The sequence below is a fragment of the Phalacrocorax carbo genome, chromosome 17 (assembly GCF_963921805.1).
Source record: "Phalacrocorax carbo chromosome 17, bPhaCar2.1, whole genome shotgun sequence".
Classification (NCBI taxonomy): domain Eukaryota; kingdom Metazoa; phylum Chordata; class Aves; order Suliformes; family Phalacrocoracidae; genus Phalacrocorax; species Phalacrocorax carbo.
In genome coordinates this window covers 5,439,366-5,463,466 of record NC_087529.1, presented here as the reverse complement: position 1 = coordinate 5,463,466, position 24,101 = coordinate 5,439,366, and the positions used below count along the sequence as shown (strand labels likewise).

The following is a 24,101-nucleotide window of genomic DNA, read 5'->3' as shown; positions in this document are numbered from 1 at the left end:
CGATCCATACCTAGAGGTCTATAATGTTCCTATGATTTAAACTTTAACAGTTTCATTAACTGTCAAGTACCTTTAGAGCAAAGGAATCCCATATTTTAACTCCCCTCTCCCTGCCAGTATAAGATTTGTGGAAGGAGACTTCTTTTTCCGAGAAATAAATAAATAAAGCCCCAGCTTTCTGAAAAACCCTGAGGCCTCAAGATCTGACTAGGAAAGAAAGAAAACCATTCCAAGATATTTAATTGTACAGGGGGCTTACAGGATTGATCGAGAGCTTAGCTTTTTACAATAGTCCAGTGAATAAGAAATGCTCCTGACAAACGATCGATGATGGGATAATCACTCTTTATCCCCCCTCCTCATTGTTACCTTCTTTCTTCCAGGAGAACAGGGTTCAGAAGTCAAAAATCTTTATAGACGCTGCTTTTAAATTAAGCAGAAAATAGACATTGACATATTTGTTAATCTCACCTAAATCATTACTGGGCCTGGCTGGTTTGACTGTACACCATGAGTGTGGCAGATAGGCCAGAATACATGAGTGTTACTGGCTTAAGTGCATGCATTACCATTTAAAACAGGGAGGTGCAGAAGCCTGTGAACTTAACATGGATAAATATATATAATTTTTTATTCTGAAGGTTATAAGAGTAGCTTCTCTTAATTAAAACCTTCTTACTAGCATTTGAAAGGTTAGGTAACATTTATATTGGTAGGCACATAAAAACATTCCTTCCCTTGAAAGAATCATTTTATGGCTGGCCTGTGCCTTGCAAGTGTGTGCGTGTGTTCAAACCTGTTCTGACTTGGAAGAGAAGCTCTGGAAGGAAATTGAAACATAGGTAGCGCAAAGTAGAAAAGAACAGGGCCTACATGCTGTGGGCCCCTGAAGGTGGGTCTGAGCCAAAGCCGTGGTGTCACGGTGCTGTGCGTGAGCTGCTGCGGTGCTGCACCCGCCGGTGAGAACCCCTGGGGTACTCGGCCCTTTGGTCCGCCAGCCCTGGATCACCCTGTCTGGGGGAGGTCAGCCATGGGTGCTCAGGGAAAGAGAAGCGTCACGCCAATGCGGCGTGATGCTTTCCCCAGGATGCCCGCTCAGCTTCCAGAAGTCCTGTAGTTTAGAGGCTTCCTGAGAACAGATTTACATCTGCATCTTCGCGCTTAGAAGCCCATGATGGACTTCCCATGCGTGAATTTACCTGATCGCTTTCTGTGAGCCCATTTGTTCTTTTGGTACTCAGGACCTCCTGTGGCAACAAGTCCTACCATCTGATTTTGCACTGTGTGAAAGTGTTCCCTGTTGTTGGGGTTTTCATAAAGCTTCTGCCCGCTAATTTCATCTGGTTTTGCAATTGCTCTGGCTTCCTGCTGCGATTCCAGAACCTGCTGTTGTCAGACTGGCTGTGGAGCTGCTGAGGACCCCCATCGCTCAGCTGTCCTCCTGCTTCTCCCCAGCTATTGCCTTCCGTATCACCCAGCCTGAAGCATGGCAGTTTAACAATAGGTGATGATGTAATGGTAGATGTTGCATTTAATCCCATTGACATTCCTATGCAAACAATAAAGATTAAAACAAAAAAAAAGCTTGGTGGTGTTCACACACCACAAAATGCAGTCATGATACTCAGGCTACAAGATAACAAGGGAAGAACCATTGTTCTCCAGCTGAATCACGGCACCAGCTTTTGTTCCAGGTTCTCCCGTTGACTTCTTGTGCTACTGGGTAGGACATCTCTTTGTTTTATATCTCAGCTCCCCTCTGTACGCTGAAGACGCAATCATGCTTGCATGTCTCCCAGGCGCTCGGGTGGTTATATTAACATTTGAATGGAAGGTGCTGGAGGATAGTTGAATGTTACAATCCACCCGTGCTTGGAGCAAGACTTGTCCATGACCCGGCTTCAGATTGCCGGCGACCTCGGCTTTAAAAGGGGAGGCGGGATGGGAGGCAGCTGTCTGTGAGGCCATGAACTTGCAACCAGAGCTTCTGGTGTGGGTGGGAGGTTAAAAAATTCAGCAGAGTATCGAGTACCGTATAATTTGGCTCAGATTGCAATCTTTGCTTAAATTGAACTAAGATTGGCTCTAAATAATCTGCCTCTGCACAAGGACCTCTTGCACATGTTAGTGAGGCAGTGTAGGAGAAGCGTCAACCTGCTTCTGGGCCAGCTTTGGCGCGGGGTAAATTACTGTCGGTTCAGCAGAGAGTTGCGCTTACGGTTACGCTCCCTGTGGGCTGTTACAGGGAGAAGAGGGGATTTACATTCTTGGTTTGATAAAGGGGCAGCTGCGGGAAGGAGCACCCTCTTCTGCTGTGGGAAGGGGCAGGACCTGCGACGTGCCTCCGCAGCACAAAGTGTTTCCCCTTGCCTGGCTTAGTCTGGGTCAGGAAATTCCAAAATTAATCAGAAGCTGTTTAATGTGTGTTTTTGTTTTAATCAAAGTTAATTTTTTCTGAGCTGAATGTTATAAAACAAAACTTATCAACTCCACAGGACACTATCTTCTTGACACAGTTTTATTCTTGTCCATCATGGTAGTCTGTGGTTGAGACTAGCATGTGCCCATCACTGGTAAACTGAACGTGAGCAGCTTGGGCGTCTCTAGCCCAACTTGTGTGTTTTCCTTAATGAGGCAGTGGCTCTAACAGCTACTGGCAGGAACCAGCCTGCAGGAGAACTTGAAATTGTGGAGGTGGTTTTACACTGTCCATGTTTCTTGCTAAATGAACTGCATGTTGGGACATTATTCTTTTTTAGGAGTAAGTCCAGTAAATGTCACTTAATTGATGGCTGAGCTCATTGGCATTTAAATGGAACAGAGTTTCCATGGTGAAAACTCCTTCGAAGCTCTGGCCGAAATATCGGTGTCAGGAAATCTGGGCTGGAACACTTACATTTGACGGAAGACTCTGCTTGGCATTGCTGGGAGCTGATGGTCTGGTGTTCGTCCTGGCCAAATGCAGTCTGGGTTCAGCAAGTACACAGGAACAGAAGGAAACTCTGTTCTCCCTCTGGACTGTCTAGAGCTGCTTGCCTTTCCTCCGTGCAGCAGTCCTTTGTAGGGCGCCCTGCTTTACCTTGTCAAAAGTCTCTGATGCGTGGCTGTGCCTGCTCGCAGGTACCCCCGAGCTGAGCGCTGCTGACCGAAAAGAGCTGGAGACGAAGCTAAAGGAGCGGGAGGAATTCCTGATTCCCATTTACCACCAGGTAGCCATGCAGTTTGCTGACTTGCATGACACACCCGGCCGGATGCAGGAGAAGGGTGCCATAACTGTGAGTATCACGGAGCTTTCTCTGGGGACATCACTGGAGGGTTTGACACACGTGGGGAAATGGTAACCCTCAGTGGGGCAAGCTGCTGCTGGAGCCAGTAGGATCAGAGGAACTTGTCATTATGCGGGGCTGCCAATAAACCTCTGCCCCAAAGGCTCTCGCCACAGGAACAGACCCTCTCCACTCACCCGCTGGCTCCTGGCCCCAGAACGCATAGAAAGCACATCGTGTTTTCTAGCACTTTTACCTGATTCCAGCAACTGATTTACCTGATCCGTGTCCATTTGAGACCCTTCATTTTCTGGGCTTTGCCAGCTGCTCATCAGCAACCGCATCAAAAGCTCCACGGAGCACATTGCAGTCTGCCCTGGCAGAAGGGGAAGGTGGTGAAGGTGGTGAGCCTGTACCTGTGGGGACCCTCAGTGATGAGAAGGGCTGAAGGGGCTGGTTGAAGGCCAGCTGTCATGCCAGGGTTTGAACCCTCGCCAACTAGGTTTTCTTCATTCCCTCTGCCCTTGGGTGTGTCTTGGGCTGTGCTGCTCATCTGGGGAGCTGTGTCTCTTTTTGCAGAAGGGAGCAGACTTCTGGGAGACAAAGGAGGCTGGATGTAGCTTCTGGTGACTGAGTGGTATGACAGGATGGAGGTCTTCAAAGCTCAGATGTGGGAGGCTTTGTATTTCTGTTGTGCAAGTGGTATAACCAAGTATATAATGAGTGCAAGCCTTTTTTTGCCACTGGGAATAAGGCGTTTGTATTTCTCCACATAAACGTTGTCCCTCACTCATTTCTCCTTCTCCACTTATGTCTTGGGCAGGACATTCTAGACTGGAAGACTTCCCGTACCTTCTTCTACTGGAGATTAAGACGTCTTCTTCTAGAAAATGTGGTGAAGAAGAAGATCCATGATGCCAATCCTGAGCTGACTGATGGGCAGATCCAGGCTATGCTGAGACGCTGGTTTGTGGAAGTTGAAGGGACAGTGAAGGTAAATGAAGAAGCAGTTTCACCAAGGCATTAGCCTTTTCTGGGCTTGAGTTCAGTGAAGTTCTCCCAGGTGGAGTTTGATCTCTGTTTTTTAATTGTAATGTCCACAAACATTTTAGGTGATGAAAGAGAACTTCTGGGTAATGTTCCAGGTCATGAATTGCTTTATGGGGACACTTTTTATAGCAGGCCAGAAAAACAAAATAGGTTTTTTTCCCAAGCACGTAGCACTGTAGGTACGAAAATCTGAGCATCTTACAAAGACGAACAGCTCACTCAGCAGAGCGAGGCAGGGCAGTGTGTGGGAAGAAGGCTGTGCAGAGGTGCTGCTGTCTGGCAGAACTGGCAGCAGAAATCCCAGAAGTCACAACACATGCTGTATACACCGGCCCTGAATATCTCCATCTCCCTGTTTCTGTGCACAGCGTGCCTAAAATAGCACTGCGGAGCTGCTCATGGTTACAGAGGCTGTTACGGAGGGGTTGTCATAACTGTGCAGACGGGTCCCTGCATACCCTTGGGATCCTCTGTGATGTGAAAGCAGGATTTTTATTTTCTTTTTAATTATTATTTCATACTGAATAATATCCTCAGTCCTGCTCTATCCCACTGACACTGAGGAGGGAGTGGGGATTCACTGCTTGTATCCAGATGTTTCATCTGGCAGATGTAGAGCCAGCCTATCTTACCCGCCTGTCCTGCTGCCTGCAGAGCAGGCCATGGCCATACTGTCCCTCCTCCCCCCGGGCTGCTCTTGCCTTCCTTCCCTTTCCCAGGCCATGAACTTAGGGATGGTGGGGACAGATCACACGTGCCTGGCAGTCACCATTGCCACGTCTCAGCCCGGGAGAGCCCCTGCCGTTCTTCTGCCAAGCGTCCTGCATCCCCTGGGTCTCACAGAGCTTTTAACGCCACACGGAGCGGCGTGCCGTCAAAGGCAGGGACACGGATCAGCTGTAAGATCGAACTGCCAGGGCTTGGGATGGGGGGCTGCCTTGGCGCCGTCCGCACTCCTCATCTGGTAGCTGTGGTGAGGATTTCTTTTTTAATTGTGCTCAAACTCTGAAGCTGGCAATCTCTGAAGAGCAATCTCTGGAGCTGCTCTAAGGTTGTTTTTGTCACAGTCCTCCAGTCTAAGTATTTTATTTTATTTTATTCTATTTTTAAAGTCACAAACACTCAGGGGTTCCAGAAAAGGGGGGGAAGTGCTCTCTGGAGGGCAGCAGGCTTTCCAAGGTAGTGTCTGAGCGTCTTTAAAAGCGGGCATCTCGTTAGCTAATACATTACACCAATCAAGGAGAGTTATCTTAAGCCACAATTAATCTGCTCCCTGGCATATGTTGATAGGAAAGCATCATGCTGTTTCTTAATTAAAAGCAAACGGATTAAAAATGATTAATAAGAGTATTAAATATTCTCCTAAACTAAAAGCTTTGGGATTCTTGGGTAAATCTAGCTTTACGCAGGTCTGCAACCGTAAGGCAGCTTCTCAGGTTTTGGTTTTTTTTTTTTCCCTTCCCTGAAATCTTCCTAAGTGCCTTACTTTGTATGCAGGGAGCGTTTCTGTCATGTCTAGGGGCAGAAGCGAGGAGCAAAACCTAACGAGTTTAAAATAATAAGAAGAAAAAACAATGAAATAAGCAAAATCTTGAGATTGTTGAAATGACATCACTGATTTAAGACAATCATATGCATCACGTTAAAGAAAAAAAAAAAAAAAGCTGGTTTCATATTAAAGTCTGTCAGGCAGGGCCGACGCTGGGGACTGGAATAGGGTCTGCACTTTGGGCTTCCTCACGGCAGTGCCGGCTCTTGCCCATGGGTGTAGCAACACCTTTGTCAACACGGGGAAGGGGCGCTGCTTGTGAGAGTCCCAGGGAAGAGGGGAACAATTTCTTGGACTTTGGAAACTGATAATTAAATATATGAATAAAGGGTGAGCAGTGAGGAGGCTCATCAGTGCGAGAGCTGCCTTTGCGCTCCTCTCTAGTATTGGCAAGGACAGGGGAAAATCAGCTTTGCGAAGGCTTGTAACGGGCTGGCGGCTGTGGAGGCGCAGGCGTTGCTCTGTTGGGCGAGCAGGAGAGGTGAGACGCTGCCTCAGGTGGCGTGGCCAGCTGGAGGGAGCCACAGCATGCAGGGGAGTCCTGGCAGGGGAGAACTGCTAGCTTCACTGCTACCGCTCCAGGGGCTTCCAGGGGCTTCCAGGGCCTTTGCAAACACACTGCCCCTCCCGCCGCGAGGCTTCACCTTCGGGTGCTTCTGCCTCCTGCTCCCCGGCCAGCCCCTGAAACCACTCTGCTCCCAGTCAGGCCACAGAGGCGGCACAAGGATCAAAGGCGTTTAAGGTCCCGGGGTGGAGCAGTGGTTGCTCTGCTGCCCGCGGCTGCTGGGGTCTGCGCCCGCGCTGGGAGGGTGTCCACTCGCCCCCACGGTGCGTTACTGCACCGAGCTCATTGTCATTCTGACTTTGACTTCGTTAGTGATAACAGAGAAGGATAGTGCACCTTTAAATGACGAGCTTTGTGTTTAATTACCCAAATAAAATGACATAAATATGAATGAGTGCTAATGGTGGTACTTGCTTTTCCGGAAACCATTAACAAAACGATTCTTAAATGATTTGTAAAGAAAATGAGAGGAGAAGAGAGGAGCGAGAAGGCTATTAGGCGTCTAACACACTCCTGAATTATTATGTAGTCAACTACCTAGCAAATATCAGGTGAAATGATCTTGCAAAAGAAAAAAAGGGGTTTGTTGCTAAGGCTTTTCAGGGATGTGGGCACCCCGACCTCCTCTGCAGTGCGCACGCCTCCTGAAGAGGCTGTTCAGTTTCTGGGCCGGATCAGGGATCCCGTCATTGTTGGGGACACTAACACCAGGTCGGTCTTTAGGTGATGGGGACGCGGGGGTCCCAAGACAGCTTAGCACTGGGAGAAGCCCCAGATCAGCTGCATCTCTGACCACCCCTGCCCTCATCTCGGGGTCAGTCGTGTTTCACCAGAAGTTGGGCGTCTGATCACGGAAGGAAACTGGGATTTTAGCTGGAACAGCTTCCGGGGCTGGTGCAGCTGGTTCGGCGGCAGCCACTGGCAGCACTGCTGCCTCCATGGTTCCCCTTCAGTCACATTTACGGAAGGAGATGCAAAAGAAAGACATCGTCTTTAGACTTCTGTTAATTGTTAGCTGTGTTTATAAAAGCCACGCACACCGGGAAAACCACAGAGGGCTGCCAGCCAAATGTTTTACCCACGGCTGCCAATAATTGCGAGTTAAATTTCAGGAGCAGTACGTGGGGAGCAGGAGCGCGCACAGCGCTGGGACCCGCCGGGTGACACTTGTGGTTTGTTTGCAGGCGTACTTATGGGACAGTAATAAGGACCTGGTTGAGTGGCTGGAAAAACAGCTGACGGAAGAAGAAGGCGTTCGCTCAGTTGTGGATGAAAACATCAAATACATCTCGAGGGACTACATCCTCAAACAGATACGGAGGTAAGCCAACTGCGCACGCTCTGCCCCTGCAGACGGGGATTTTCAAAGGCTCGGTCTGCTTCCCCAGCTGAGGAAAGTGGTTCTACACGAATTTCACGTGTATTTGCCTTTTTGTGTGGCAAACACGTAAGGAGCATGTGGAAATGCAGTTTCCTTTGGAAATGCAAATACAGGGGCAAATGTGGAGCTAAAGTGAAACAGAGGATGTGTACAAAGTCTACGTCCCCTGTTTCTCCTGCAGACACCGTAGTGCTACTGTACGTGCAGGTGCCTTGAGCAAAATCACAAGCCAGCAGAGCGGAGATCTAACCCAGCAGTATCCAAACCCCCTGGCCATGCCCACCCTTTACTGAAACAGGAGCCGTGAAGAGCCAGGGCACAGAAATTTCACTACTAACGTGTCTTTTCTCCATTTGAGACAGCTAATGGGAAGTTATTTGAGAGGGCCGCATACTGCATGAAGCAGGGAGAGAAGGCACATATCTGAGCTGGGCTACTGCCATCAAAGCAGTGTGCTGACCGCACACGGCCAGAACATCCTTACGGCTTCCTTCCCTTTATTTTTTCTAGCCCCAGAGTTTCCAGGCAAGCTACCTAGTTTCTTCTGCACTCAGTGTCACAAAATGTTCCCTTTGACTACTTTTTAGAACTATACCAAATAAACCCCCCAAATACTAAAACATTTGTAGATTATCTAGTCTTCTGCTTGTAAGAGTTATTGTGCACACTTGCACAGACATTCATCCGGCGGAGCCAGTTAAGCCTTGTGAGCCAAACGCTTTGCTAGGCTTGAACGATCTCATTTTGATAATTCGTATGTCTTAGACTGGGAGATCTCTTAAAGCAGTTTTGCCTCTGAAACAGCAGAACTGCAGAGTGAAGCTCCTCTGGTTTCCATGTCCCCTGTCTGACTCCGTAGGGCATCCCCTCCCGTCATTTCCACCAGACTCTTGATCCCTGCTACAGCAGATGGGGCTCTGCGTCATCTGGAAGGGGAGATGTGGGTGCTCCTGGCAGCCTCTGAAGGTGCTGCTGGTGGGATCAGGGCACCCTCCGGAGCTCCTGGCCTCCCCATGTCTGCCCTGGGTCCACAAGGTCTGGCCTCTCAGGATTTCAGCCTCCGTGCCTGTCTGAGCCGGTCTGCTACCAGCAAATCGAGTGGCACAAGGGCCTCCAAGCGAGCACAGCTCTTGTGCTGTTCGCAGTCAGTTCACACAAATGCCTGCTGCCTCGTCCAGTCTCTTACAGACCCCATATTTCAGTCCTCCCCTCCCGGGCCTGACGGGGAGCTGTCGGATGCGCTCCAGTGCGAGCGTCGGGGCTGCCGTCGCTTAACTCTCGCTTCTTTCCAGCCTGGTCCAGGCCAATCCGGAGGTTGCCATGGATTCGATAGTGCACATGACCCAGCATATATCACCCACCCAGCGAGCCGAGATCGTGCGGATCCTCTCCACAATGGACTCGCCTTCTTCAACGTAAGAGCATCGATTTCCCACACTCCCCCCACCCGGTACAGTGGAGGGAAAAAAAAAAAAGCTCAGAATTGCTCTTTGTCTGCTTGACTGTGACCACTGTACCGAGACGGGGAGGCTCAGGGAAATGCTGGAAGAGTGACATTTTTATTTTTTTCAAATCAGACTGACCAGAGGAAGTGTGTTCTTTGGCCAGAGACACGAGGAAAATGTATAAACACAAGCGCCTGCGGAATTGAGTTACAGCTGTCTAACTGTACCTTATTTATTTAACAAAGCGTGACTGGACCAATGCATCAGTTCGCTGTTCGGCTGCCACCAGAAAGCGCTACAGCCAGGCAATGAAGGGTGCTCCGGTACCGTGAGGTCTTGGCATAGCAAAGCAGGGGCTCGTTTAAATTAACGCCCCTGTGCCCCTGCTGCTTCTCGTTCCACGCCCCGCCTGGTGGCGGCAGCTTTGTGCCGACAAGTGCCAATGACACACCCTGCGAGAGCGTTGCTGCAGCCGAGGACAGGCTCTGCCTCCCAGGAGCGGCTGGGAGCCCAAGATCCCCCTGCCTGACGGCCTGTGGGTGAGTGGAGCCCACCACCGAGTCAGCCCTCTTGTCTCTGTCAGCCAGTGGTGATTTGTATTTCAAATGTCTGTCTGGTTACTTAGCGGTAGAGGAAAAACAGCATTTAAGCCGGTGTGGGCAGTGCTGTCCCCACGCGCGGGCAGCCTGCGGGGAAGGCTCCTGGGCTTCCCAGGGCTGCGAAGGTGATGGGTGCAGGATTTTGGAGGCTAAATTGCCGCTCGCTTTGCCTTTGTGCCCAATTCCTTTAGAAAGAGGTCAGTAACCTGCGTGAAAGGCCTTTCTAGGAGGAAGTAAAAGAGGAGACCAAAACGCAGCTGCACAGCCATTTCTGCTCTTCCTTCCCTACGTATTTTGAGGGATAACGGCCATGGGGCAGCCCCACTGTCGCGTACGCTTCATGTAAGTGCTAATCCCTTCCACGTGAGTAGGTAACTGAAGCACAAAGCAGATACAACCTGCCAGGGTATGGGAGGAGAAAGGACAGAGTCAGATACACCAGTGGGCTCAGAACTGCGAAAGGCAATGTCAGCCTAACGCATCTGAGCTAGTTTTTTTTCTCTATCGCCCACCTCTGCCCTGGAGCTGGCTCGTGCAGAGCTGCCTGCGCTTGCTGGGCCCTGGTGTGCGGCTGGAGGAAAGGACTGCCGTTATTCACATGGAAAGACAGAAATATAAGGAAAGTTATTTTTTGTAATCTCTTTCCTTAGCACCGGCTGTATTTTTTACCCAATCCAATGGTCACTCTTTGCAGCCGGTCAGGAATAATCATCTCCAGTGGATGTCCGGCAGATCAGTGCAGTGCCGGCACCGAGCCAGGCTGCCCAGGTCGGAGGTGCGGCAGCAGCATGGATCACGGCAGGCTGGCCCCAGCCCAGGTCCCTGGCTTATTGCTGCCTTTTTCTTATTGTCATGGGCCTCCTGACGGTAATAAAAGAACAGAGAAGCTGGGACTCGGAGGAAGCACGGTCAACCCCTAATACGTAGATACTGCTGTGGAACGTGGTCTGAGTAGTACTGGAGAGTTTACACCAATGATTGTCTTAAAAGTATTTCAGATTTTACAACTCCTCTTTTAGTATAGCATGAAACAGAAGGATGTCTTTATGAGAGAATTAATTAATGATGCCAGTGCCTCACTCTGTGCTCTTTCCTTCTGAACTGCAACGCAGCCCTTCTGTGCGTGTGGTGCCAGAGCTCCGGTACAACCGAGGCGCAGCGCCGGGGGTCACGGCTGTCCTCCCCGGGGGGTGAGCAGCGGTGGGGCAGCCCTGCCTGTGGCGGAGCTGTCAGCCAAAGGACTAGCTGCTTCTTCATAGTTAAGAACCCTTATTTGATTTAAAAGACTTTTTTTTTTCCTCTACGAGAGCCCCCTGAACAACCCCCAAAGATACTTTTACTTATGCCTTTGTGGGCTGCAGCAGGACACGCAGGACAGAGAATGTCTCAGCCAGGCAGGACCACTCGGGGGGCATCAGGGCATGGGCGGCTCGTTGGGCGGCTCCTCCGCTGTCGCCAGCATTTCCTACGTGGTGGCGTCACAAGTCAGCCCCTTACCCAGGATGTCTGCAGGCGTTACGGGAAATGTCTCCGTGCGCGGTGCGCAGTTCCTTCTGCTTGGGGCGGGAGCTGCCGCTGCCAGTGTCTCGTGCGTGCTGGGCAGGAGCAGACGCCTCTGCTTCAGCGTTACAGGCACTGGGTCAGGCTTAATTTGGGGGTAAAGTAGCTCCAAAAAAATCCCCCAGTCATTAGGTAACATGGGAGCTGGTCTGAAGTCAAAGTGCGGCAGGAGCCCTCTGAGGCCTGTGGGGGTCCGGGCCTGCGGCAGCACCGCGGCAGCGTCCCGGCCCTCCTCCCCCAGCCCCGGCTGTGGCCGCGGCGCTGGTGCCGCAGGTCTGCGGGTCAGTTACGCAGCGCGGCGGGGCGGCGGGGAAACCGCCCCGCTACATACGGTTCTCGCTGGTGCTGAAGTATTTCACTTACCTCAATTTCTTTTAATAAAAAGAATGAATTACGTCTCTGTTGCCAGGAGTGGAAATCTGTCACCCCTTGTCCTGAGCACCCCTCAGGGAGCTCTGCTTCTCCTTAAGAGCAAGTTTTATGCGGCAACTCTCGAACGAGGTCTGGTGGCTGTTGATGCGGGAGGACGGAGCCAAAGTGCCTTGTGGTTTCAGCCGTGCCCCTGACCTGAGCTGCTCGGGCTCGTCACAAAGCACTGCCTCTCGCCAGGCCCCTGTCGCCGCTCTTGTTCCTACCGTCTTGGCAGATGTTTGAAATAAACCTTCTGAGATGTAACCCCACAGGGCAAAGCCCGTCCTGACGCCTCAGCCAGCCCGAGGAAAGCAGTACGCGTCATACAAATCAGACACGAGTATTTACCTTTCCCAGAGCTTCACCGTGCCCACTTTGCCTCCTCAGCAGCGGGAGGAGCTGGACTGTGGGCACCAAGCTGTGCTGGAGCGGTGGGTGCCAGGGCAGAAGGACCAGCTCCTTGTCCCACCACGGGCTCCGCTCTCAGCTCAAGGCTCTGGGCATAACTCCCAGCCCACAGCCCCATCCCAGCCAGTAGCGAGTCCTGGTTCTCCTCCATGGATTTATTTTCTGACCGTTACAGTGACTGAAACAAACAGAAAGGAAAAACCCAGCCCCGGTGATTGCTTCTGAGGGTGGTGGGAGACCGTCCGTGAACCCTCTCCCCGGAGCTGGTACGTAGGCAGGGACTGGCTCAGCAGGAGCCCGCGGGAAATGAAGCGCCGGGACCTTCGGTTGAAGGGCTTCTGTCCGCTGCTAACCCGGGAGCCCAGGAAACACAAACACCTTTCAGAATTCCCCACGTTAAAGGTGAGCATTAGCGTGACATGTTGAATTGGCCAACACAAATTGTGTTGGCAATTGGCAAACACAACTCCAGCAGTCATTTTTCACATATTTCTCAAACCGGAATCCTGATAGTTAAAAACATAAATCACCTTAACAGAGATAACTGAGGGGAGGGGGAGGAGGGGTGTGTGAGGGGACGGACCCTACTGAACTCCAGAAACACATTTAAAACTCTTTAGCCTAAAATATCTACATATTAAAATGCCAAGAAAAGAAGTACCAAAGCTGTAAGCTCTCAAAAGCCCAAGATCAAAGTGCCATCATCTTTTAATGTAAACCTTTTGTTGCATCAACAGGCTTAAGAGGGATGAGAGACATCAAAATAAAAACTGAGACAAACTGTGGCTTTGTAGCTGTTTTTTGTTTTAGTCTCTTCTCTCAATTTGGGCCATGAAATAGGTCAGCTCCATTACTGATCAGCCTTCCCACAAATATTTAAAACAAATTGAATTGCACACCCAATACCCATCACAATTACGCCAGGCACAATAACTAAATTAGCAATTCAACAAAATAATTGGAAATGCGATTCTCTCTATTCCACAGCCTCCCTCAGGGGTTTGGCCGATCTATGGGGGAAAAACTCTGCTTTACTAATTCTGCAGCTAATTAGAGACACACTTGTAAATGAAGTTGTTTGTCTGAAAGTTGAAATTCTTTGCTATTGTGGGGTTGGGGGGAGGATTAACACAGCCCCTCTGTCCCCCCATCACACACATAATTCCCCAATATACCTTCTAGGTGCTGTGTGATATTTTGCAGAGGTATAATGCCCATTTGTGTAGGTACTAATTAGCAGCTGTATCATGCATTAATAAATTAATATTCTTGGGGGAGGGGGAATATCTCACTTGCTGTTAATTGGCAGCATTAGGAAAACTTAGTGGAAATCTTCCTGGTTATCTGTACCCTTATTAAACAGCTCTCAAAGCATCTGGCCGTGCCAGAACCCCACAATGGCAGAGGCGATTGCTGTGAGCCGCCCGAAGCAGCGGGCCGGGACGGGGCATCGCCTGCCCCGCGTCACCCGGATCGGGGGGGGGGCTGGTGCATCACGCACAGCCCAGCCTCCTCCCGCACCCACGTACCCACCACCGGCCCTGGCCAAGCGCCCGACCCTCGCGCGCGCTGGGGGCTGGTGGTGCAAGACGCCCACCGGCACCACTGCGGCGCTGCCCCGCTGCGGGGCACGGGCCTGGCACCGCCGCAGCCTCGCCGGGCGGCGGCTCTGATGGGTTGTTACGCGGGGATTACGCAGGCTGCGCTTTCTCCTGCAGCATATTCAAATCCAAGCGAGGGCCCATTTTCATGCCAGGAATAAAGCGCTGCCCTTACCAGCAAGGTCAGCAGATGAAACGGGGCCCTCATAAGCTGGTGCTGCCAGCCCAGGTTCTCGCCGTGTATCACACTACCCAGGTGGTGGTGGGGATGGCAGGGAGAAAAGCCTGCTTAAACACTGATAAGTAAATTCAAAAGCATGCTTAGTAGGGCTTTGACTCTTATCTCTTCAAACAATACGAACGAGAAGTTATCACATTTAAAGTGTTTCATATTACCCTTTTAACATTACATCCTGCGCTCGCTCTCAAAAAAAAAAGAGGAGAGTTTAAAAAAAACCCCAAGTGCCCTGGTGCTACAACTTTAAAGGACACAGAAGTCAAACCGGAAAGGGGTGGCAGAGCCGCAGCGTGGACCAGCAGCGCCCCGAGCCTCGGCCACAAAGAGAGGCCAGACACCTTGCCAGCAGCGCAAACCCCAAAGCAGGGTAAGGATGTGGCACTCTGTTAAACATGCTTAATGCCTGCTCTGACAGCAGGAGCAGCGTGAAACCATTCCACTGACACAAAGTTTGGAAGCAGCTAATTTACTCCCCTTGATGCCTTTCAGAATCGTGGTTATTAAACCATGAGATTTTAATGATATTCAAAGCGCGCACAGCTTTGCTGCGTCTCAGAAAATAAGTACAGGTGCAGTTCAGGGGATGCGGCACCCGCCTCGCCTTGCGGTGTGCGGCTTGTGCCGGTGTCGCGCTGGTCTCTGGCTGCTCCTGGGGAGCCGGACTTGCCAGGGCCAGGGGTTGGGGCGGACCGGGATGTGACATTGCTGGGATTCACTGTGGAAGATGGTTATGCCTGGAGAAGCACAGTCCTGGGGCAGCCCACTGGTGGGCAGTGCACCAAACGCCCCGGCTCACTAATGAGCACACCTTGCTCACCACACCCTGGTACGGGTGTCTCAAAAACCGACCCTCCCCTGCAGCCACAGGGCCCTTCTCCCTCAGCTCCCCAGCCCGTGCTTTGCCTGCGGCGCTGGCAGCTTGCGTGAGCTGCACGGGAGGGGTGAGCGGCGCTGCTGGGCTCTTTGCTGTACGGAAGGTCATTAGTGGGGGGGGGTCCTGACATAGAAAGGGCAGCAGAGAGGAGCCAACGGTGACATTTAGCGCGTTTCCACCTGGCAAATTTTGACCAGAGAGCTGCGAGCTGGAGGGGGACGGGAGAAATCAATGCACTTCCCTGAGAGCTGCAGCTCCTGCTTCGCTGCAAGCAAGCATGAAGATTTATTCATCCATGAGACGTATGTTTGCCACACAAAGTCAATACTCACCTTGGCACTTATTTTCTAAAGCCAAGAAAAAAATGCTATGTTCTTCCACAGGGTAGGGAGCCTGCCCTGAGCTGCCGCCTCGCCCTGCACTGAGGGAGAGGGCCAAGGGCCAAGACCCAGCAGCAGCGAGGAATGGGGCGGGAAGAAGCTCCGGTGGCTTCACAGAGTCGTGGCTCCCCCCGGCACAGCCAGCGCTGAGGCACCGGGCCCGTGGCTGCCTGAAGAGCAGGCAAAAACCCAGGCATCGGTCAGTGGCGCAGCGGGTCGGAGGAGTTGGGTTTAATGGCATTAGCACACTACTACTTCCCCGCTTTAAAAAAAGAGGAGTCACAAAAGCAGCCTGGGGCAGCGCACTGCCTCCTCGCCCAAAGGCATTATCGCTGTACGTGGGCCCTCAGGTCACTGCGTGGGGCTGACCTTGTGCAGGGCTGGCGGAATTCAGCCAGAGCTGCACCCGTACACCGGTGCGCTTTTTATCCTGCCTTTAAACCCAGGATTTCTCACGCCAGCCACGGCTGCAGCCAAGTCTCTGCAGCTGCGCTGGGCCTCCCTTGGCGGGGTGGGCTCTTTGCCCCATTCAGCACTGAAGGTATCGGGAAGCTGTTTACTGGAAGCAGGTGACAAGAAGGGAGACTCAAATCCGTAATGATGAGGTGCAAAAATGATTAATTACTATCAGCGCTGCAGGCAGCTCCAGGGACACGGGGAAGTGCAACAATGCAGCTACAGATAGAGTCTTCTACGGGTGGAGGGAAAAAAAGGATAAAACTGTGTTGCAACACATCCCGTTTCAAGCTGCAGCAGGACTGGGGGAGCAGAGGGAAAGAGGTAATCACTGCGAGGTGACACAAGGCGGGATCATCTGCTCCTGCACACTGGGCCTCGTCTGCTGGGGAAGCACGGCTTGTCGAGTCGGCTTCCCTCCCTCCGCTCTAACCTGCTACGTGCTTAAACATGGAATGCATTTTTATTTTAGCTTAATAAGAAAAATTTGAAAAGTAAAATTTAGTTCCCACTGAAGAGCTGATAAGTTCTACCTTATGCCGGGGGGAAAAAGAAGACCCAAAACAACCTGTCTCACTGTGAAGTTTAGAAATGGGGCTCTTCAGTTGGTGAACAAAGATGTAAATACTATCGCAAGCCTTTACATGTTCACGCCGCGTGCTGGGTGTCATTAAACCAGCACCCAGCGCTCAGCTGCTGCCAAGCGGCTGCAGCAGCCGACCTGTGCCTGTCGGAAGCCGGGGAAGCCGCTCAGCACGGAGGCGACGAGCCCACAGCAACCTCCGGCTGCTCACGGACACAAGGCCTCATGTCGCGAGCGGGGCCTCGTGGGGAGAGGGGCTCATCTCCCCCGCGCCCTGACCCTGTGAACCGGCCGTTCCAGGTCTGACCGGGCCTGGGCCCCCGCTAACCGCAGGGCCTGCCGGGGGATGAGCTCCGGCTGCTCCAGCCCCGCAGTGCTCCTTCCTCTCCAGCATCATGCCCTGCGTGTTTTGGCTGTTTGCTGCTCACGCAGCTCCGCCTCTGCGCAAAGTGGCACCGAAGATGCCAGTTAACGCTGTGCTGGTGGGGCTGGGAGCGGCCGTGGCTGCTGGTACCTCTCCTGCACCCACCACGCCTGGACAGTCGGGTTACAAAGCATTTTAATGCGCTCGCGCAAAACACAACAGAGACAGCGCGATCCGTGTGCTCACAGGCTCTGGCCATCTTACACACGTCTTTATGCACATATTATCTACGCAAGATAACCTCCGGTTCAGATTGATCACAGCAGGCTCACACACCCCCCTTACGGGGATTTAATTTCCAGCTTCTGCCCTTTGGATATAAAAGCCCCACAAGACCCCCCAAGTGACTTGTCTCCCCCCATCAGTTCCACATTCGCGCTGGGATCTTTGGACAGTGTGTCATGGTGACGGTGAAGCCAGGACGGCTCAGAGCCACGAGCAGGAGAAATAATTAAGCGTACAGGATCGATGCTGGACTGAAAAATTCACCAATAAGTTGTAGTTGCAGAAGCGTCCCGAGGTAGCCCCGTGTTGTGCTCATCGCCAGCCAGCGACCGTCCCCGTGTGCGGGGAGCGCTCATTCAGACACGGGAGCGTGAGCTGGGAGCGCTGGCTGTCTGCAAGGGAGAGCACCTTTCTCTGTTTTAAGGCCATGTTAATTATGTAAATGACATTTAAATCCTCTTGACTCGATGAAAAATGAAGTCACACATTCCAGATAGGCAGCCAACGACCAGAACAGCACACTTAAACACCTCCCCCCTCCCAATCCCCCCAATAAAAACCTCTAAGGATTTAATACAAACGTGGGTGACCTGATTGCGGAGGGGGGTGGTGGTCCCTGCTGGTCTGAAGCGTGCCTCCCTCCCCCCAGCAGAACACTGTGCCCGTGCTGAGCAGATTGCAAAATCAAGGTCAGGAATTTAAAGAGAATAGTTAAAAATGGATCGTCTTTGGGAGGAAGCAGAGTTCATGTTAAAGCTAGAGGGGAGGGCGTTGAGCCAAGCTACATGTCTACCCCCCCTTCCCCTTTCTGAGCCTGTGTGATTTAGCAGTAACCGTATTTGATGTTCCTTCAGCGAGGTTTTTAGCAACAAACCAGCAGCTGGAGAGACCTCGCGCAGGGCTCGCGGGCAGCTTCAGGCGGCCACAGGAGGGCAGGGCCAGGAGCTGCCCAGAGGAGGAGGTGTCAGGAGACGGGGCAGCGGCGTCCAGCGCACGGAGGGGTACCCGCGGAGCACTGGCCAGGCCGGCGGCGTGCGGAGCGGAGCCTGCCTTCTGGTCAATCCTGGCGCGAAGGCCCCGTGCTAATTCTGCTCAGGTTCTTCAGAGCTTGTGATTTTTCCAAACAGCGAACGATATAGCTCCGTCCTGGGGAAAAGAGGAAGGAGGAGGGGGGACAGTTACTTTTCAAGGTCAAAATGGAAGCAAGAGGCCACCGGCAAAACCATCCGCTCCTTAAAATGAAAGGTCCTTGTATAATTAAAAATGCATTCAACAATCTTTATTAATAAATACAAGCAAAGGGGAGAACTTGCATAAGACCAATCACATGCAGTACAGAAATATGTAAATATTTCAGTGTGGCTGGATACCATATCTCTAGAGAATGAGGTTTTCTATAAGTTTGCCCTTTACAGACAGGCTCTTCAAGTAAGAAAACAAGATTGAATATTTTAATAGGATGTATGAGACCGCAGAGCCATAAGGAGGATTCAATCAGACAGTCTACGTGGGACTATAATTTAGTTTTCATACATTTTCTTGGACTTGAAGGTACTTGAAAAACAATGAAAATGACCCAGCAACAAGATTCCAATTAATATCACATATGCAGCAATTCTGATAACAGGAGCAAGTTTCCCTTTACAAAAAAAAAATAAGTGGGCTGGTGTTAGTTACCTTTATTTTTAAAACCAAAGTAACCTGAGAAGAGAAATGGGGAAAGGAGAGAGCATTGTTATAAATCACACGTTTCTAGAAATCAAGGAAAAAACATTGGGAGAGCCTTATTTTCTACGCATGCACTTTCTAAGGCAACAGCCTGTGGTAAGACAACAGCACACACGGAGCGGAGCGCTGGTTACACAGAGGACGGTCTTTTTCCTTCAGTGCAAGCCACCAACCACCAGGGTTACCGGAGCAATAACCCAACAATCCCACTGCCACGGGCCGGCGCCTCGATGGCACATCAGGGCCAGCGCCAGGGAAAGCAGCTGCTGCAGGAGCTGGGCCAGGAGATCTGTCAGGACAGGCACAGAAAAGAGACTTCGCCACCGCTCAAGAACGAGTAAAATGTGGCTTCAAAGGATGAAATTCAGCCCTGACAGCGATACCATGATTTTGGCTGCCTCCTCGATAAAGACCACAACTGGGACCATTCTCGCTAGGGGCTGCTTTGATGCCTTGCTCCTGCACAGATCAATAAAAGATGGCAACTGGTTTGAAAACTGTCTGCTTCTTGCAGACACTTCCACTGGAGAAAGTTACCTGTCAGCCTCGTGAAAGAAGGAACTTCTAAGTTTCGAACAGTGACGGCAGAAAAATGCCAGCCATTAATCTGAAGAAAACGAGGAACAAAGTGTCCGTCCCAGCGATGCAGGAGGTTGGACAGACATGCATGGACCACTGAGACAAGAAACCATTCTAATTCACAGGGCCACATCTCTTAAATAAATATTAATTTAGAAGCTAATTAACCAATCAGCTGCTCTACCCTCAGAAAATGAGTCTGTGGCGAGGGATGCGTCTCCTCACCTGACAAAATGGTCGACCCCGTATTTTGTGTGCAAAGCTCAGCCAGGACTATGAAACTGTATTTGGAGTTTCTGTGTTAAATCAGGAGTGTGCGCGCAGGTTTTGGCAAGTTTAACACAAACGTAAATTCAAAACACTTCTAGAAAACAGAACTGATACTTGAAAAGCTGAAAAACGTTGACACTTGAAAGAAAAAAAGGAGGAGGGAGAGGAGTGCCTTACCCAAACTGACAACATTTTCCATCTTTCCTGACTATTAACAGATAAACGTAACTCGCTTTTGCTGTTTCAACCAAGAAGTCAGATGGCAAGCGGCTCTTCCGCCAGTGCAGACATTGCGACTTTAAGGCTGCATCAAGTGCTCGGAAGGAAAATGCAGAGCATTTGCTATTTAGTCCTCCGACAATCACGGCCTTCCAGCCTTGCCTTGCCGGCTCGGCTCAGACCCCGTCATTACACTGAGCAAATGTTTCCACTTGTACCGCAATCTCGGTGAAGTTCCTGGGCAGCGCACAGCAGTTCCTGTCTGCGGCAGGGTTCGCGTGTCAGGAGCAGAGAGGGAAATGCTGAAACTGGTGTTTTGATAGAAGATCATTTCACACTCAGGTGGGCAAAGCAGAGAAACACTCGCGGCTTGCTCCTGTCAGAGAGGCTGAGCGGCTTGGGTACTTTCAATGGAACATCACCGATTTCATACTTTTTCCCCTCTCCCTGGTATATGCCTCGTTTTAAATAAGGCGATTTAATTGCACTGAGGAAAACAATCTAAGGAAGATAAATGACAGCACCAAACGCACTCAGTTTGCCGGTTTCCAGCCCGCAGGTGCAGTAGTGGCAGCCACGCAAGGCCTCAGGAAGCTGACAGCGACAGACTCCAGCCCGTTCACTCTTGTGCCAGAGGAAAGCATCCCTGCAAAGAAGAACCCTCCCAGCAGCCAGCAGGGTCTCGCGGCTCCTCTTCTCGGGATTGTTTCCATTTTCTCTTCCACCGTAGGGATGCTGCCGTTGCCCCAGCTCAGGGGTCGAAGCTTCCAGTCTGTGCAGCTCCTGCAGTTTGTTTGCTTTAATGCGCGTGCTGGGCACAGGCACCAACCAGACATGTTCGCTTCTCAGCTATTAAGTAGCGGCTCTCGCACACAGACTCGCTCCCATCCCTTTGTGCTTTGCTAAGGAACAACATGGTCTCCACACATCTCCTGTGCTCTGTACGCTCTCCCGCAGACTTTGTACAGCCGACCTAAACCCCATTGCAGATCTTAGTCCCGATCCATCACGTGGCTCTGCAGACGCGGCTGTTGCCTGGGAGGATCCACTGCTCCCACTGCAGATGGCTCCGCTGCCCTCCACCGACATAAACTGCCCAGCGTAGGGATATTCCTTGTCCTGACTATAAACCCACGCTTTGCTCTGGCCGCTGAGTCACTTGGGCAACAAAGCACTGGGCTGAAGAAATCATCTTCTGGAGCCTCCGTAAGCGCTGCCAGGGCCACGACTCCACTCCCAGGCAGACCCTGTTCAGCCTGACCATGGCACGCACTCGCGGCACGCTGCGTGCAGGTCTTCTGCTCCTCTTCCACACCCTGGTGCCAGCGAGCAACAGAAGCTGCTTTTGTTTTGTCCACCGGCCTCATTCACAGGTAACAGGCTTCAAACCTTCCGGCCCCGCTGGCTGCTTGCCAAACACACCTCAAAGGCATTTTGCAAAACTTAAGAGGGGACTTGCTCCCAGACATCACCTCCACTCCACAAAGGGGCTCCCATCTGCAGTTTCTCTACATATGCCCTTCTCACACATCCATTCATTTTTTTTACAGTCCCCTGCAACGTAAGGAAGTTCAAATACAACGTGCACATTCTGGGGAACCCCAGAGAAACAAGCCAAGGACCACAAGAATTTCTGTCTTTTCTGGTGAGCAGGCAAAAGCCAAAAACAATGTTTCTTTGCAGCCTGCCTTGGCCTTTCCCACTGGTGGAGAACTAGTGTCCTCAGGCTTTTGTCTTCATTTTTGGTTTTTAATAGTCTTCTGACGGGTACAAGAGTTCAGGGATCAATGCTGAATTTGCTCCAACCCCTCAAATTTTAAACAAACAGTCATTTTTCAAGCAAGCAGGGCCCAGGGAGACTTCAAGCAAGAATTTGTCTTCCCGGGCAGAGAAATGTTGCCAGCACTGGCAGACTCCGACGTTCGCACCCCAGGTTTCACGGGTGCGAAGAGGGGTTTCCCCCGCAGCTGCAGGCAGGCCCTGCAGCGCCAAGCCCAGCATCCCCGCAGCCCCCGTCCTGCCAGGCACGGCGCTGGCAACGTCTGCTGGAGTAAGGACTCGAGTGGAGCTGTGTGGATAGTAACACAGCATGGGTAGACACCCTGGCTGAGAGTGACGGGAGGAGAGAAAACAGGTAACCCCACCACCCCCAAAACAGAACAATATTCAGAACAAAACACAACAGAACAAATATTTCACCCTGAAAATAAAAACAAACCACCTTTTTTTTTCCTCTTCCCATCATCTAAGGCTACCCTTCTTCTACAGCATCTCTCCTCAGCAGGATTTAACCATGCAGAGAGTAAAACTCATCAATCCTCCAGGTTTAACCTTGTCTCCGTTTCAATTCACCAGGGTAAGTGTGGATTTTAATACTTTCAGCCCCCTTAAGGCTACGCATAATGAACTTGGATTTTGGCTAAAAAATATAAAATTTCTCTCCTCCACCCACCTGTATTGAACATCAGACCTGAGCCACTGAGTTGAAACAACCCACCCCACTGCAAGTCCGCTACCTCCAGATGAAGGGAAGGTGACTTCAGCACAAAGAGGTACTGGTCTTAGCAATGTGCTGAGGAATAACCTATGCGAGTAATTAACAGTACTTACACCTCGGGTAGAGAGTGTGGAAGAAGCAGGTCGATACAGGGGTCTTCCTTGAATTAAAATTTAACTTACCCTTTATTGCAACCTACAAAAGCAAGTAATGAGCACTAACATTTTTATTTCTTTTAAACTGTCATTTAGGCTGTAGAGGGGATAATTACCTATTTCCACTGTAGTAAGGTTTTATCACCCTTAGTGAGGCATTTTCTAATTTAATATTTTTACTATATTATCATAAAACCTGTTTCTGGAAAAAATGATCACGAACCACACAGCCATTTGCCATAAAACATGTGTGTGTAAGTACCTTGGCTTAATTATTTATGCATTTCTTCTGAGCTGACTCCAAAGGCAGAGGACGGCACAGGTGCTCGATGCACCGGGGGCGCTGTGCCCAGGCACTCACCCCTTCCCCGCTCCAGGGCCCGCTCCACAGGCACCTAGAAAGTTTGCACAGCCCTTTCTTTCAACGCACCAGCAGTCTGAGACAAAAGGTATATGTGAGGGAGGTGGTTTATTCTGCTCTTGTGCCCCTGCGCAGTTAGAAGAATCCTATTTTCGATGCAATTTGCGACTCGGTTGCGGCTACGCTGGTTCTGCGGGACGAGCAAGGAGGGGATGCCCCGGCACTGCTCACCACCCCGGCCACGCTGCGGGCTCCGGGGAGGGCATTCCCCGCGCAAGCACGAAGCCAGCAGCTCGCCTGCCTTCCCATTCGCGGCTTAACGCTTGCAGAGCCCTTGGCACGGTCACAGCAACGCTCCCGGCCGCAGGGAGCCCCCGCCACGGCGCTGCGACGTGCGCTTTGCAGACAAAGGATCCGGCTGCGCGCAGAAGAGGTGCCAAGGCCCGGCTCAACCCCAGCCCCAGCTCCACGGCGCTGCAGAAATGCTGAGCAGCTCCCCGCAAACTGGTGATTTCATGTCCACAATGTTATTTTAAAAAATTAAATAAAAGGAACAGCTACTTCAGACAGTGAGCTTTGTGTGCTAATGGACAGTGGACTTCACCCCCCCTCCAAATCCCAGGCCTTGCTGCTACACACATTTGTAGGCAAAATCCTTGCAACAGAGAGCGAGGAAACACACACAGAGGGCAGGAGTTCCCTGGGTGAATATAAATAGCAACAGTACATTTGATAAATATATGAATCATCAAAATATAAATCATAAAAACTGTTAACAGTTCCCCAGAAATCTACTTTGCCCATCTGCAGTAGCACTATTCCACCAAATATACAAAGGGGAGAACACACACATACCTGCACACGGGAGGGGAGCACAGCTAATGCTGTACGATTTTGTGTGATTATAGTCACGTTACTTTTTTTTAAATAGAGTTCGGTAAACTAGTAGAACAATATCAAGGGGGAAAATTCAGTTTGTTTGGGGTTTTTTTTTGGTTTTTTTTTTTTTTTTTTTAAGTGTTATCACTATAGCAATTCTGCATGAGCCACTGCTCTGCTGCTTTAGTAAAAATACCCCCCAACAAATTTCTCTACCTTTTCCCATGTACCTTTTACTTCTTCTCTTCTGCCAGGCCAAAAAAAAAAAAAAAAGATAATTTAGAATATGCCCCAAGCAGTACTGAAATAACTATAACTACACCTACCCCATTCCTACTGACATCCTCCATTGGGAACAATGAATTTTTAATTCCCAAAAACTGGCAGAAGATACAGCA

General features: G+C 50.8%; 2 protein-coding genes across 4 annotated transcripts in view; one reads left to right on the top strand and one right to left on the bottom strand.

The window, feature by feature from the left end:
- ACACA (acetyl-CoA carboxylase alpha) overlaps window positions 1–11,811 on the top strand; it is a 111,224-nt gene extending 99,413 nt beyond the window's left edge. For all 3 annotated transcript variants that reach the window (XM_064467723.1, XM_064467724.1, XM_064467722.1), the window contains 4 exons: window positions 3,121–3,275; window positions 4,090–4,260; window positions 7,615–7,751; window positions 9,104–11,811. In XM_064467723.1, the coding sequence (XP_064323793.1) occupies window positions 3,121–3,275; window positions 4,090–4,260; window positions 7,615–7,751; window positions 9,104–9,230 (590 nt within the window). In that variant the 3' untranslated portion in view covers window positions 9,231–11,811. The remainder of the gene's footprint in view (window positions 1–3,120; window positions 3,276–4,089; window positions 4,261–7,614; window positions 7,752–9,103) is intronic.
- Window positions 11,812–16,908: 5,097 nt separating this feature from the next.
- Window positions 16,909–24,101, bottom strand: part of AATF (apoptosis antagonizing transcription factor) — a 57,779-nt gene continuing 50,586 nt past the window's right edge. Inside the window, exon 12 of the mRNA XM_064467725.1 lies at window positions 16,909–18,161. Within this exon, the coding sequence (XP_064323795.1) occupies window positions 18,098–18,161 (64 nt within the window). The 3' untranslated portion in view covers window positions 16,909–18,097. The remainder of the gene's footprint in view (window positions 18,162–24,101) is intronic.